This window comes from Engystomops pustulosus, chromosome 9 (genome assembly GCF_040894005.1).
Source record: "Engystomops pustulosus chromosome 9, aEngPut4.maternal, whole genome shotgun sequence".
NCBI classification, from domain to species: Eukaryota; Metazoa; Chordata; class Amphibia; order Anura; family Leptodactylidae; genus Engystomops; species Engystomops pustulosus.
This window is the reverse complement of record NC_092419.1, coordinates 57,853,458-57,869,010: the sequence shown is the minus strand read 5'-3', so window position 1 is coordinate 57,869,010 and position 15,553 is coordinate 57,853,458. Positions and strand designations below refer to the sequence as shown.

The 15,553-nt window shown below is 47.2% G+C and overlaps 1 protein-coding gene across 7 annotated transcripts in view; it reads right to left on the bottom strand.

Moving 5' to 3' along the window:
- The window catches only part of LOC140077441 (diacylglycerol kinase eta-like), a 212,407-nt gene that overhangs the window by 23,171 nt on the left and 173,683 nt on the right, over positions 1-15,553 (bottom strand). For all 7 annotated transcript variants that reach the window (XM_072124658.1, XM_072124664.1, XM_072124659.1 and 4 more), the window contains one exon: positions 547-681. In XM_072124658.1, coding sequence (XP_071980759.1) covers positions 547-681 — 135 coding nt within the window. The remainder of the gene's footprint in view (positions 1-546; positions 682-15,553) is intronic.

The following is a 15,553-nucleotide window of genomic DNA, read 5'->3' as shown; positions in this document are numbered from 1 at the left end:
CATATGCCTTTTCTCATTATTACACATTCATTCACATACAGTATTCATTTATGAACATTTATTGTTTTGTTTTATTTTCCATTGTGGATTGGATGGGTTGTTACCATCATATGGTGAGAATTTCACATCAAAAGCACCTTTATATGTTTATTTTGAATATTGGTGACACAATTAACCCTTATTTCATGATGCATGTTATATGTATAGCATAAATCTAAATGTAGATCTTTTGCATTTCAGAATCGCTTAAAGAGAACCTGTCGGGGACATTTAAGAAACTAAACCTGTGGATCGGTGGTTTTGTGTTCCAAATTGGCCTTTAGCTAGTCTCTCTGTGATTGCTCTTAACCATTATTATTTATTTATTTATAGAGCATCATTAATTCCATGGTGCTGTACAATCAATGAAATCACTGTGCGACAATGCAGATCCAGTAAGCTCCAGACTTTCACTGTAAAAATTATTAGCATAATACACGTGTGGAGCTATGAGCATGTTTATTCTTTTCCTCATCTCATTCTCCCTTGCAGAAGTTATGGACATACCCGGTCTCTTGTAAGCATCTGAGCTCGGTTCTTGTGCTGGATCATGAGGACACCAGGAGGTTGCACCCAGGCTTCTCCATCCACCTGCACAGGCACCCCTTCTTCTCCCAAAATTGTGATCTTTACCGCACGACACTGATGGAAAGGAACATGGTACAGCTTTAAACATTAACTTTAGAAATCATTATACAGTTTAAAAATACAATGAAGTGTTGTTTTTTGTCAATATAAGTTTAATTTTCCAGATTGTACCCAAACAGAATTTGAGTAACTTGATCACAGTTAAATGTGACTTGCATTAACTATATACTGAACCCCTAAATAGATAAGCAAACTTGTCAAACCTGGATTTGATTCAAATTTCCCCAAAAATCTGGATTTGCCACAAATCCTGGCAAATGCCCTGGCAATTTGCGGTGAAGAATCAAAATACAGTCGAAAGTCAGTAACCCAAGAAGAAATATATGAAATATATGCAGAAAGCCACTGTGTGCTGTAACAGCCCCTTTAAATGAAGTGTAAAGACAGACCATCAGTGCTGTCAGAGGAGGATAGGAGAGGGCTATAGGGAGAGTGCAATCACTACTGGCTATCCGATCGATGGCCAATAGAGATGAGCGAACATACTCGTCCGAGCTTGATGCTCGTTCGAGCATTAGCGTACTCGAAACTGCTCGTTGCTCGGACGAATACTTCGCCCGCTCGAGAAAATGGCAGCTCCCGCCATTTTGCTTTTTGGCGGCCAGAAACAGAGCCAATCACAAGCCAGGAGACTCTGCACTCCACCCAGCATGACGTGGTACCCTTACACGTCGATAGCAGTGGTTGGCTGGCCAGATCAGGTGACCCTGGGATAGACTAGCCCCTGCCTGCGCTGCTCGGATCATTCTGTGTCTGGATGCCGCTAGGGAGAGAGCTGCTGCTGGTCAGGGAAAGCGTTAGGGTGTTCTATTAGAATAGTGTTAGGCAGGAGTGATTCAACAAGAACCCAACAGCCCTTCTTAGGGCTACAATAACGTTATACTTTTTTTTTTTTGTTTGCTTGTGGCTGGGCTTGCTGGCACTAGTAGTGCAGCTAGTACCATATTGTGAGGAATTTGCAGGGGGACTTGCTACCGTTGTGTTTAGCTGTTAGTGTTACACATATCCACCTCAAACACCAAAGTGGGAAAATTTATTAGGGGTTTGATTTCAATTAGGCACAGTCTGCCATTTCCTTTTTATTTTACGTTTATTTTTTCATAACTCAGCGTCATCTCATCAGTGTGCTTTCATACTTGGCTAGAAAATAGCCAAAGGAGAATCCAAACGGCTTACTTACGCCTACAATAGCGTTATATATATTTTATTTCTGGTTGATCTGCTGGTGGCTGTCCTTGCTGCAGTGCATCTACTAGCCAATTGTCAGGAATTTGGAGTGAGACTTGCGACCGCTGTGTTTAGCGCTTAGTGACGCACATATCCATCGCAAAGACCGAAGTGGGAAAATTTATTAGGGGTTGGATTTCAATAAGGCACAGTCTGGCAGTTTCTTTTTTTTTTACGTTTATTTTTTCATAACTCAGCGTCATCTCATCAGTGTGCTTTCATACTTGGCTAGAAAATAGCCAAAGGAGAATCCAAACGGCTTACTTACGCCTACAATAGCGTTATATATATTTTATTTCTGGTTGATCTGCTGGTGGCTGTCCTTGCTGCAGTGCATCTACTAGCCAATTGTCAGGAATTTGGAGTGAGACTTGCGACCGCTGTGTTTAGCGCTTAGTGACGCACATATCCATCGCAAAGACCGAAGTGGGAAAATTTATTAGGGGTTGGATTTCAATTAGGCACAGTCTGGCAGTTTCTTTTTATTTTACGTTTATTTTTTCATAACTCAGCGTCATCTCATCAGTGTGCTTTCAAACTTGGCTAGAAAATAGCCAAAGGAGAATCCAAACGGCTTACTTACGCCTACAATAGCGTTATATATATTTTATTTCTGGTTGATCTGCTGGTGGCTGTCCTTGCTGCAGTGCATCTACTAGCCAATTGTCAGGAATTTGGAGTGAGACTTGCGACCGCTGTGTTTAGCGCTTAGTGACGCACATATCCATCGCAAAGACCGAAGTGGGAAAATTTATTAGGGGTTGGATTTCAATTAGGCACAGTCTGGCAGTTTCTTTTTATTTTACGTTTATTTTTTCATAACTCAGCGTCATCTCATCAGTGTGCTTTCATACTTGGCTAGAAAATAGCCAAAGGAGAATCCAAACGGCTTACTTACGCCTACAATAGCGTTATATATATTTTATTTCTGGTTGATCTGCTGGTGGCTGTCCTTGCTGCAGTGCATCTACTAGCCAATTGTCAGGAATTTGGAGTGAGACTTGCGACCGCTGTGTTTAGCGCTTAGTGACGCACATATCCATCGCAAAGACCGAAGTGGGAAAATTTATTAGGGGTTGGATTTCAATTAGGCACAGTCTGGCAGTTTCTTTTTATTTTACGTTTATTTTTTCATAACTCAGCGTCATCTCATCTGGCATAGCAGTGTGCTTTCATACTTGGCTAGAAAATAGCCATAGCAATAGGATAGCATTGTTTGGTTTTAAAAACTAAAAAACACAAAAAAAAGTTAAAAAAAAATTAAAGTTATAACTTTCATTTTCAAAATGTTTAACCCGAGGGCTAGGAGTAGAGGACAAGGGCGGGGACGTGGGCGTCCAACTACTGCAGGGGTCAGAGGCCGTGGTCCTGGGCGGGGTGAGACACCACCTGCTGATGAGGGAGCAGGGGAACGCCGCAGAGCTACACTCCCTTGGTTCATGTCTGAAGTTACTGGGACTCGTGGTAGAGCACTGTTGAGGCCAGAACAGTGCGAACAGGTGATGTTGTGGATTGCCGACAATGCTTCGAGCAATTTGTCCACCAGTCAGTCTTCCACGCAGTCCACCCATGTCACCGAAATCGGCACTCCTCCAGCTCCTGCACCTCAGCCCCCTCCCCCCCAGTCTGCCCCCTCCCAGGAAAATTTGGCATTTCAACTGGCATACTCAGGAACTGTTTTCTGGACCCTTCCCACAGTCACAAACCACTTGTCCGGTTGCTGCTGAGCAATTTTCCGATGCCCAGGTTTTCCACCAGTCGCAGTCTGTGGGTGATGATGACCTTCTTGACGTAGTGGAAGAAGTGTGTAAAGAGGTGTCCGACGATGAGGAGACACGGTTGTCAGACAGTGGTGAAGTTGTTGTCAGGGCAGGAAGTCCGAGGGGGGAGCAGACTGAGGGATCGGAGGATGATGAGGTGACAGACCCAAGCTGGGTTGAGAGGCCGGGTGAACACAGTGCTTCTGAGACGGAGGAGAGTCCTCGACCAGAACAGGTTGGAAGAGGCAGTGGTGGGGCCAGACGGAGAGGCAGGGCCAGAGCAGGTGCATCAGCGCCAAATGTGTCACGTAGTGAAGCTCCCGTGGCGAGGGCTAGATTTTCAGAAGTCTAGAGGTTCTTTAAGGAAACACCGGATGACCGACGGACTGTGGTGTGCAACCTTTGCCAAACCAGGATCAGCAGGGGTTCCACCACTACTAGCTTAACTACCACCAGTATGCGCAGGCATATGAATGCTAAACACCCCACTCAGTGGCACCAAGCCCGTTCACCTCCGGCCGTGCACACCACTGCTCCTTCCCCTGTGTCAGCTGATAGTCAGCCCCCTTCCCAGGACCCTGGCACAAAAACCCCATCATCGCCTCCACGATCCTCCACAGCATCCACCAGCGTTCAGCTCTCTATACCCCAGACGCTGGAGCGGAAACGGAAATATAGTGCAACCCACCCGCACGCCCAAGCCCTTAATGTCCACATCTCCAGATTGCTTAGCCTGGAGATGCTGCCCTATAGGCTAGTAGAGACCGAGGCCTTTCGCAACCTCATGGCGGCGGCCACCCCTCGGTATTCGGTCCCCAGCCGCCACTACTTTTCCCGATGTGCCGTCCCAGCCCTGCACCAGCACGTGTCAGACAACATCATCCGTGCCCTGACCAACGCCGTTTCTGACAAGGTCCACCTGACCACGGACACGTGGACGAGTGCTGCCGGGCAGGGCCACTATATATCGCTGATGGCACATTGGGTTAACTTGGTGGAGGCTGGGACCGAGTCTGACCCTGCGGCTGGTCATATACTGCCGACGCCGAGGATTGCGGGGCCTACCTCGGTCCAGGTCTTTCAGGCCTACTATGCCTCCTCCTCCTCCCACCCCTCCTCCACCTCCTCCTCCGAACTACCATCCGTGGGCATGCCGCCATCAGTCGGTAGCTCTAGGCACAGCAGCAGTGCCGTCGCTAAGCGACAGCAGGCGGTGCTCAAACTGCTGAGCCTAGGCGATAAAAGGCACACCGCCCAAGAGCTATTACAGGGCATCACGGCGCAGACTGATCTGTGGCTGGCACCGCTGAACCTGAAGCCAGGCATGGTTGTGTGTGACAACGGCCGTAACCTGGTGGCGGCTCTGCAACTCAGCAGACTGACACATGTGCCATGCCTGGCCCATGTGTTAAATCTGATAGTTCAGCGTTTCCTCAAGACATACCCCAATCTGTCTGATTTGCTCACGAAGGTGCGCCGCATCTGTGCGCATTTCAGGAAGTCCAGCACAGATGCTGCCACTCTCAGGGCAGCGCAGCGCCGCCTCCAACTGCCCGCTCACCGACTGTTGTGCGACGTGCCCACGAGGTGGAATTCAACATTAACCATGTTATCCAGAGTTTACCAGCAGCGCAGAGCGATTGTAGACTGCCAGATGTCAACTTCCACCAGAACTGGTAGTCAGGTCAGTCAGCTTCCTCAAGTCTACAATGAGGAGTGGACGTGGATGTCTGATATCTGTCAGGTGCTGAGTAACTTTGAGGAGTCAACACAGATGGTCAGTGGCGATGCCGCCATCATCAGCCTCACCATCCCGCTGCTTGGCCTGTTGAAAAACTCTCTGATCAGCATGAAGTCGGAAGCTTTGCGCTCGTCACAAGAGACGGGGGAAGAAGATTTCCTTGTTGATAGCCAAAGCACCCTTAGGTCTGTTTCTCAGCGCATATCGGAGGAGGTGTAGGTGGAGGAGGATGAGGAGGAAGAGGAGGAGAATGTTGGTGAGACACAAGAGGGGACCATTGTTGAGTCCTTCACTGTTCAGCGTGTATGGGCAGAAGAAGAGGAGTTGGAGGAGTTGGAGGAGGAGGAAATGGACAGTCAGGCCAGTGAGGGGAGTGAATTCTTACGTGTTGGTACTCTGGCGCATATGGCAGATTTCATGCTAGGCTGCCTATCCCGTGACCCTCGCGTTCAAAGAATTTATTCCAGCACCGATTACTGGGTATTCACTCTCCTGGACCCACGGTACAAGCAAAATCTTTCCACTCTCATCCCTGGAGAGGAAAGGAGTGTGAGAATGCATGAATACCAGCAGGCCCTGGTGCACAAGCTGAAACACTATTTCCCTTCTGACAGCGCTAGCGGCAGAGTGCGTAGTTCTGCGGGACAAGTAGCGAGGGAGAGTAGGTGAGCAGGCAGCTTGTCCAGCACTGGCAAGGGTACGCTTTACAAGGCTTTTGCCAGCTTTATGTCACCCCAGCAAGACTGTCCCCAGTCTCGGCAGAGTAGGGCTGATCTTTACAGAAAGATGGTGAGGGAGTACGTAGCTGACCATACCATCGTCCTAAATGATCACACAGCTCCCTACAACTACTGGGTTTCAAAGCTGGACATGTGGCACGAACTGGCGCTGTACGCCTTGGAGGTTCTTGCCTGCCTTGCCGCTAGCGTGTTGTCCGAGCGGGTTTTCAGTGCAGCTGGTGGCATCATCACCGATAAGCGTACACGCCTGTCGACTGACAGCGCTGACAGGCTGACGCTTATTAAGATGAATAAAGCCTGGATTTCTCATAATTTCCAATCTCCACCAGGTGAAGGAAGCTCAACCTGAATAATTTATGCACTCCTCCTCCTCCTCATTTTCCTCCTTCTCCTCCTCTTTGTACACTAAAGCAGAGGAAACTGGCTATTTTTTGACAGGGCCCACTGGCTCTAGCTATAGTACTTTATGCATTTAATTTTTCTGGAGGGCCACCTACCCGGTCCTCTGTTTTAAACAATTTTTGGGAGTGCCACATACAGGCACTCAATCTATTCAATTTTTCTGGAGGGCCACCTACCTGCTCCTCTGGTTTGAAAACTTTTTTGGACTGCCACATACAGGCACTCAATCTATTCCATTTTACTGGAGGGCCACCTACCTGCTCCTCTGGTTTGAAAAGTTTTTTGGACTGCCACATACAGGCACTCAATCTATTCAATTTTTCTGGAGGGCCACCTACCTGCTCCTCTGGATTGAAAACTTTTTTGGACTGCCACATACAGGCACTCAATCTATTTCATTTTTCTGGAGGGCCACCTACCTGCTCCTCTGGTTTGAAAACTTTTTTGGACTGCCACATACAGGCACTATCCAAATTAAATTGTCTCCATAGCAGCCTCCACACGTTGTCTCCATTGCTACCTCCAAAAGTCGTCCATATAGCTGCCTCCATACATCGTCCCCTTATCAAACGAGGTGTGTCAGGCAGAAATTTGGGTTGTTTTCATGGATTCCACATCAAAGTTGTTAACTTTGTCGCCACCCTGCTGTGTAATCCACAAAATATACTGGCAAACTTTTATCATTTACCAATATTATTTCAGCGCTTCTTGCGCATCTGTTTACATTCCCCTCACCCGCCATATCCTAAACTTATAAGAACGCTACTACACTTGATCTTATACAAAAGGTTCTTAGAAGTGCTGTTTGGGGAGTAGCCTAGAGACAGGGACTTGGATTGGCGAAAGCTCGCCTGGCAGCGGAGCGCCAGCTCCATGCGCATCATGCGCTTCTTGCGCATCTGTTTACATTCCCCTCACCCGCCATATCCCAAACTTATAAGAACGCTACTACACTTAACTTGGTGCAGGCTGGGACCGAGTCTGACCCTGGGGCTGGTCATATACTGCCGACGCAGAGAATTGCGGGGCCTACCTCGGTCCAGGTCTCAAAGGCCTAGTATACCTCCTCCTCCTCCCACCCCTCCTCCACCTCCTCCGAATTACCATCCGTGGCCATGGCGCCAACAGTCGGTAGCTCTAGGCACAGCAGCAGTGCCGTCGCTAAGCGACAGCAGGCGGTGCTCAAACTGCTGAGCCTAGGCGATAAAAGGCACACCGCCCAAGAGCTATTACAGGGCATTCCACATCAAACTTGTTAACTTTGTCGCCACCCTGCTGTGTAATCCACAAAATATACTGGCAAACTTTTATCATTTACCGATATTATTTCAGCGCTTCTTGCGCATCTGTTTACATTCCCCTCACCCGCCATATCCCAAACTTATAAGAACGCTACTACACTTGATCTTATACAAAAGGTTCTTAGAAGTGCTGTTTGGGGAGTAGCCTAGAGACAGGGGCTTGGATTGGCGAAAGCTCACCTGGCAGCGGAGCGCCAGGTCCATGCCAAGATCCAACTAACATAGTTTTAACTGCAGCACCTTTAATCTACTACTAGTTCACTGCCTCCATACATGGTCCCCTTATCAAACGAGCTGTGTCAGGCAGAATTTTGGGTTGTTTTCATGGCTTCCATGTTAACTTTGTCGCCACCCTGCTGTGTAATCCACAAAATATACTGGCAAACTTTTATCATGTACCGATATTATTTGAGCGCTTCTTGCTCACCTCCTTTGGTTCCTCTCTGCCACCCATTGGTTTGAAGCCTGAGTCCATTTAGGGTATGTCGCCATGCCACTCTCTAGCCTGCCGCTGCTGCCGCTGCCTCTGCATGCCATCCCCTATAGTGTCAGGGTCAATTATTGGATGTTTTACATGCTATCTAGCTTCATTCTGTCACTCTGTCATGGCCATGCTGTTGCCCATAATTTTGGCATAATGGTGCGATTAAGCAGCCTCAGAGGCATCCATGCATGCTGCCCCTGCTGTTTCCTGTCCATTTCCGTGGTGTTTCCATCCTTTTCTGAGGTTCCCAGGTGTTTGGCCAAGCTTCCCTGTGCAGAGCCTTGGTCCCCTTGAAAAATGCTCGAGTCTCCCATTGACTTCAATGGGGCTCGTTATTCGAGACGAGCACTCGAGCATCGGGAAAAGTTCGTCTCGAATAACGAGTACCCGAGCATTTTAGTGCTCGCTCATCTCTAATGGCCAACCTTTTGAGCTTGGTGTGTGAAAATTTGTAAGAAAAAAAAAAAGAGCATAACCCAGGTTGTATGTCATGAAATATCCATAACTAAAAATTTGGTGATATTTGTAGACCTCGGATTACAAATAATAAGTCTCAGGATCTTATAATTACTTTTCTTTATTTCAGTCAACTTCAGTCAACAAACCAATACATTATCTAGAAATGAATAAATATTCCTTTGAACAGGTAGATATTTTGTCAAAAACGCTGGTGTATCAGTCATTTACCTCACAGTCGTATATATGTGTTCCTCTCAGCAGAAATCTCTTTGTGAAGGAAATTACCTTCTGTATTTCTATAGGGGTGTTGGTGTTGGTGTCTAGCTCCTCAATGAGAATTAGTTATCTTTAATTAAGTTTTGTCAGATTTATTACCTCAAGAATATCCTTTTCATTATAACAACTGATTTAAGGTGCTGCTTAATCACAAATTTATAATTAGAGATGAGCGAGCACTAAAATGCTTGGGTGCTCATTATTCGAGTCAAACTTTTTCCGATGCTCGAGTGCTTGTTTCGAATAACAAACCCCATTGAAGTCAATAGGAGACTCAAGCATTTTTCAAGGGGACCATGGCTCTGCACAGGGAAGCTTGACCAAAAACCTGGAAACCTCAGAAAATGATGGAAACACCACGGAAATGGACAGGAAACAGCAGGGGCAGCATGCATGGATGCCTCTGAGGCTGCTTAATCGCACCATTATGCCAAAATTATGGGCAACAGCATGGCCATGACAGAGTGACAGAATGAAGCTAGATAGCATCTAAAACATCCAATAATTGACCCTAACACTATAGAGAACAGCATGCGGAGGCAGGATAACGTGTAGCACTGTACGTATCAGTATTTGGCCTGGTTATGGTGGCAGAGAGGAACCAAAGGAGGTGAGATGATTTCCTATGTGAACAAAAGGTTGACAGTATATTTAGTCGATAACACAGCATGGCGGGGACAGAGTGACCAAGTTCCATAACGTATCTGGTGAAACACCTGCAAAATGAGCCTGACACAGCTCGTTTGCTAAGTGGACAACATGTGGAGGCAGCTATGGAGACGACTTTTGGAGGCAGCCATGACGACGACATGTGGAGGCTGCTATGGAGACAACGTGTGGAGGCTGCTATGGAGACAACGTGTGAAGGCTGCTATGGAGACAACGTGTGGAGGCAGCTATCAAGACGACGTGTGGAGGCAACTATCGAGACGACATGTGGAGGCTGCTATAGAAACGACGTGTGGAGGCATGTGTGGGGAGGACGCGCACTCAGTCATACAGATTTGCATCCATTTCCATTGTCAAAATGAGTGACCTATATAAAACATCAGAAAATCACAGCCGGTAAAACACCTGAAAATGTAGCCTGACACAGCTTATTGCTAAGGGAACGACGTTTGGAGACAGCTATCCAGACGACGTGTGATGGCAGCTATCGAGACGACATGCGGAGGCCTGCTATGTAGACGATGTGTAGAGGTAGTGGGGACGGTTATGGCACCCGAGGTGAACGTAAGGAGGTGAGAAAAGAGGAGTGAAAAGATAGATTTTAGAGGTAAAAGGTTATAGTAGTAGATTAAAGTTGCTGCAGTTAAAACTATGTTAGTTGGTTCTTGGGATGGAGCTGGCGGTCCACTGTCAGGCGAGCTTTCGCCTGTCCAATCCCCTGCCTCTTGGCTCCTCCCCACCCAAAATGGACCTGGGGACCCAAAGCATTTGCTTTGAAAAAATTATCATTTTCAAAGCAGCTGAGGTCGTTTGAATACTTCATCTACGAATAATGGAATAGCATTGCGGTTCTATTTTTTTTTTGGAAATGGTTCCATGATTAAGAGCGACGGTATGGGGCATCCATATTGCGCCGCTATGATTGAAACTTCAGGTCTCCAGCATGGCGGCGAAAGATGGGCCGAGTTCCATTACGTATCTAGTGAAACACCCGAAAATTCTGCCTGACACAGCTCGTTTGCTAAGGGGACGATGTATGGAGGCAGCTATGTGGACGACGTGTGGAGGCAGCAGCCGCAGACTCAGGCTTGCGATTGTCCAGGCGACATAACCAGAGTGTACTCCGGCTACAAACAGCATTTCTAAAAACCTTTTGTGTAGCACTGTTCTTATAAGTAAATGGCCCGGTTATGGCGGGGGAGGGGAATGTAAAGAGATGTGCAAGTAGTGCTGAAATATTATCCTTCATAGATAAAAGTATGTCGGTATATTTTGTGGATAACACAGCAGGGTGGCGACAAAGTTAATAAGTTTGATGTGACAGCGGTTAAAACAACCCAAAATTTTGCCGGACACGGCTCGTTTGCTAAGGGGACGTTGTGTGGAGGCAACTTTGGAGACGGCTTTTGGAGGCAACTATGGAGATTACGTGTGGAGGCAGCAATGGAGACAACGTGTGGGGGCAGCTATAAAGACGGCGTGTGGAGGCTGCTATAAAGACGACGTGTGGAGGCTGCTATGGAGACAATTACATTTGGATAGTGCCTGTATGTGGCAGTCCAAAAAAGTTTTCAAAACAGAGGACCGGTTAGGTGGCCCTCCAGAAAGAGTATCTGTATGTGGCACTCCTAAAACATTTGCAATACTGAGGACCGCGAATGTAGAATGAGGAGAATGAGGAGGAGGAGGAGGAGGAGGAGTGCATACATGAGAATTATTCAGGTTGAGCTGCTTTCACCTGGTGGAGAATGGAAATCATGAGAAATCCAGGCTATGTACTCCCTCACCATCTTTCTGTAAAGATCACCCCTACTCTGCCTCTGAAACTGGAGACAGGTGACAGTGTCTTGCTGGGGTGACATAAAACTGTCAAAGACCTTGTGAAGCATACCCCTGCCAGTGTTGGACAAGCTGCCTGCTCGCCTACTCTCCAACGCTACTTGTCCCGCAGAAGTACGCCCTCTGCCAGGGCCTGCTGGTATTCATGCACTCTCACACTCCTTTCCTCTACAGGGATGAGAGTGGAAAGATTTTGTTTGTACCGTGGGTCTAGGAGAATGAATACCCAGTAACCGGTGCTGGAAACAATTCTTTGAACGCGAGGGTCACGGGATAGGCAGCCTAGCATGAAATCTGCCATATGTGCCAGAGTCCCAAAGCGCAAGAATTCACTCCCCTCACCGGCCTGACTCTATATTTCCTCCTCCTCCAACTCCTCTTCTTCTGCCCATACACGCTAAACAGTTAATAAGGACTGAGCAATGGTCCCCTCTTCTGTCTCGCCGACATTCTCCTCCGCTTCCTCCTCATCCTCCTCCACCTCCTCCGATGCGCGCTGAGAAAAAGACCTGAGGGTGCCCTGGCTAATTAACAAGGGAATCTACTTCCCCCGTCTCCTGTGACGAGGGCAAAGCTTCCAACTTCATACTGACCAGAGAGTTTTTCAACAGGCCAAGCAGCGGGATGGTGAGGCTGATGATGGCGGCATCGCCACTAACCATCTGTGTTGACTCCTCAAAGTTACTCAGCACCTGACACATATCAGACATCCACGTCCATTCATTGTAGACTTGAGGAAGCTGACTTAAACTGACTACCAGTTCTGGTGGAAGTTGACATCTGGCAGTCTACAATCTCTCTGCACTGTTGGTTAACTCTGGATAACATGGTTAATGTGGAATTCCATCTCATGGGCACGTTGCACAACAGTCGGTGAGCGGGCAGTTGGAGGTGGCGCTGCACTGCCCTGAGAGTGGCAGGATCTGTGGTCAACTTCCTGAAATGCGCACAGATGCAGCGCACCTTCGTGAGCAAATCAGACAGATTGGGGTATGTCTTGAGGAATCACTGAACTATCAGATTGAATACATGGGCCAGGCATGGCACATGTGTTAGTCTGCCGAGTTGCAGAGCCGCCACCAGGTTACGTCTGTTGTCACACACAACCATGCCTGGCTACAGGTTCAGCGGTGCTAGCCACAGATCGGTCTGCGTCGTGATGCCATGTAATAGCTCTTGGGCGGTGTGCCTTTTATCGCCTAGGCTCAGCAGTTTGAGCACTGCCTGCTGTCGCTTAGCGACGGCACCACTGCTGCGCCTAGAGCTACCGACTGATGGCACCATGCACAGGGATGGTAATTCGAAGGAGGAGGTGGAGGAGGGGTGGGAGGAGGAGAAGGCATAGTAGGCCTGAGAGACCGTGACCGAGGTAGGCCCCACAATCCTCGGCTTCGGCAGTATATGAGGGGCCCCAGGGTCAGACTCGGTCCCAGCCTCCACCAAGTTAACCCAATGTGCCGTCAGCGATATATAGTGGCCCTGCCCGGCAGCACTCATCCACGTGTCCGTGGTTAGGTGCACCTTGTCAGAAACGGTGTTGGTCAGGGCGTGGATGATGTTGTCTGACACGTGCTGGTGCAGGGCTGGCACGGCACATTGGGAAAAGTATTGGCGGTTTGTGAATCTGGGAAGGGTCCAGAAAACAGTTCCTCAGAGTATGGGAGGGAGCAGACTGAGGGGAAGGAGGTTGAGGTGGAGGAGCTGGAGGAGTGCTCACTTCGGTAACATGGGTGGACTGCGTGGAAGACTGACTGGTGGACAAATGACTTAAAGCATTGTCTGCAATCCACGACATCACCTGTTCGCACTGTTGTGGCCTCAACAGTGCTCTACCACGAGTCCCAGTAAGTTGAGACATGAAACTAGGGTGTGTAGCTCTGCTGCGTTTCCCTGTCTAACCCCGCCAAGGACCATGGCTTCTGACCCCTGCAGTAATTGGATGCCCACGCCCTTGTCCTCTACTCATAGCCCTCGGGTTCAACATTTTCTAGAATGTCTCTTTACAGACAAAAGAGATATATAAACTGTAAATTTTTTTTGGTAATTTTTTTTTATGTTTGTTTTTTTTTTTATTTATAGAAGAACAAAACGTGCAGAAGAAATTAGACAGCAACCTCAGAAGATGATTGCTATGGCTAGTTTCTAGCCAACACAGACAATTTTTTTAAATGTCCCGGTATTGATGTGAACAAAAGACCGTATTTGATTACGCCACACGTGACGTACAGTATGCTTCACTGGCAGAGAGAATGTCATTTGGAATTTCTGGAGACTAGCTTGCTAAACAGTAGCAGGCACAACCGTTCAACTACAGTAGACAAAATTTGATTGCTATAACGGAGATTTCCCACCCCAAAAATAATTAAAAGAGAAAATGTATTTATTTATTTTTAATTTCTTTATGAACGAAACACGCAGAAGAAATCAGAAAGCAAACTGAAATGCGGATTGCTGAATGTCCCAGTACTAATGTGAACAAAAATCCGTATTAGATTACGCCACACGTGACGTACAGTACGCTTCACTGGCAGAGAGAATGTGGATTGGGATTTCTGGAGACTAGCTTGCTAAACAGTAGCAGGCAGACTAAACTAGATGAAATTGCATTTGCACCACTGACAGCACACAAAAGGATTTTGTGTTGTGACTTTCACTTTCACTTTTGAAAAAAAAAATAAAAAATCGGCAGACTGTGCCTAATTCAATCAAACCCTAGACCAGTGAAGGCGAACCTTTTAGAGACCGAGTGCCCAAACTACAAGCAAAACCCACTCATTTATTGCAAAGTGCCAGCATGGTAATTTAAGTAGTTATTTATTGCTACCTGTTCTACCACAACTTTCAATCATATCAGCCTCTTTAGGACAGCAATACAGTTGAAAAATGGGGGGGGGGGCAAATTTGGACTATCGTTGTAGTTTCTTGCCATGGTCTCCCTGTACAGGAAGAAACATGGGGCCAGCAGGAGTTCAAAAGATAATCCTCACCTTTGCACATGTTCTACCTCTTCCTGCAGTCCCAATCAATCAAGAATGTGTTGCTTTAAAATAGCACTGAGAGCAGCATTTCTGGAGTTGTGTGTGACTGCAGGATGATTCTTTGACTCCTGTCTGGGTGGTGAGAGACTCTGTGCTGTGTGGATGGCTTGGGTGCCCACAAATAGGGCTCTGAGTGCCACCACTGGCACCCGTGCCATAGGTTCGCCACCACTGCCCTAGACTGTGCCTAATTCAATCCACTTAGCTATTTGAAATGGATATGTGTGTCACTAAGAGCCAAAAATAACGTTCACAATCACCCTGCAAATTTGTCACAATATGGTAGTAGCTGCACTAGTGCCAGCAAGCCCAGCCACAAGCAAATTTTTTTTAAAAATAACGCTACTGTAGCTCTAACAAGGGCTGTTGGGTTGTTGTAGAATCACTCCTTCCTAACACTAATCTAATAGAACACCCTAACGCTATCCCTGACCAGCAGCAGCTCTCTCCCTAACGGCATCCAGGCAAAGAATGATCCGAGCACCGCGGACAGTGACTAGTATATTCCAGGGTCACCTGATCAGGCCAGCCATCCACTGCTATCGACATGTAAATGTACCACGTGATGCTGGGTGTACTACAGAGTCTCCTGGCTTGTGATTGGCTCTGTTTCTGGCCGCCAAAAATCAAAACGGCGGGAGATGCCATCAAGCTCGGAGGAGTATGTTCGCTCAGCTCTATTTATAATCTATAATATCCCACCAGCCAAAGAAAGGCTCTCAATTCCTTAGCAGTTTAAGGTTTAGGCTCCTCCTCCACCTCTTGCACTGCAGTTAGGCTTTTTGTTAATACATAGAATCTACTGTGTGATTTTCTATGAATGACAAAATTTTATAGATATACAAGAATTGTTAATATATGTTCATTTTGTGGTTATTCGCATATGTATTTTGTATACTTATTATGACACATTACAATGCATACCTATGA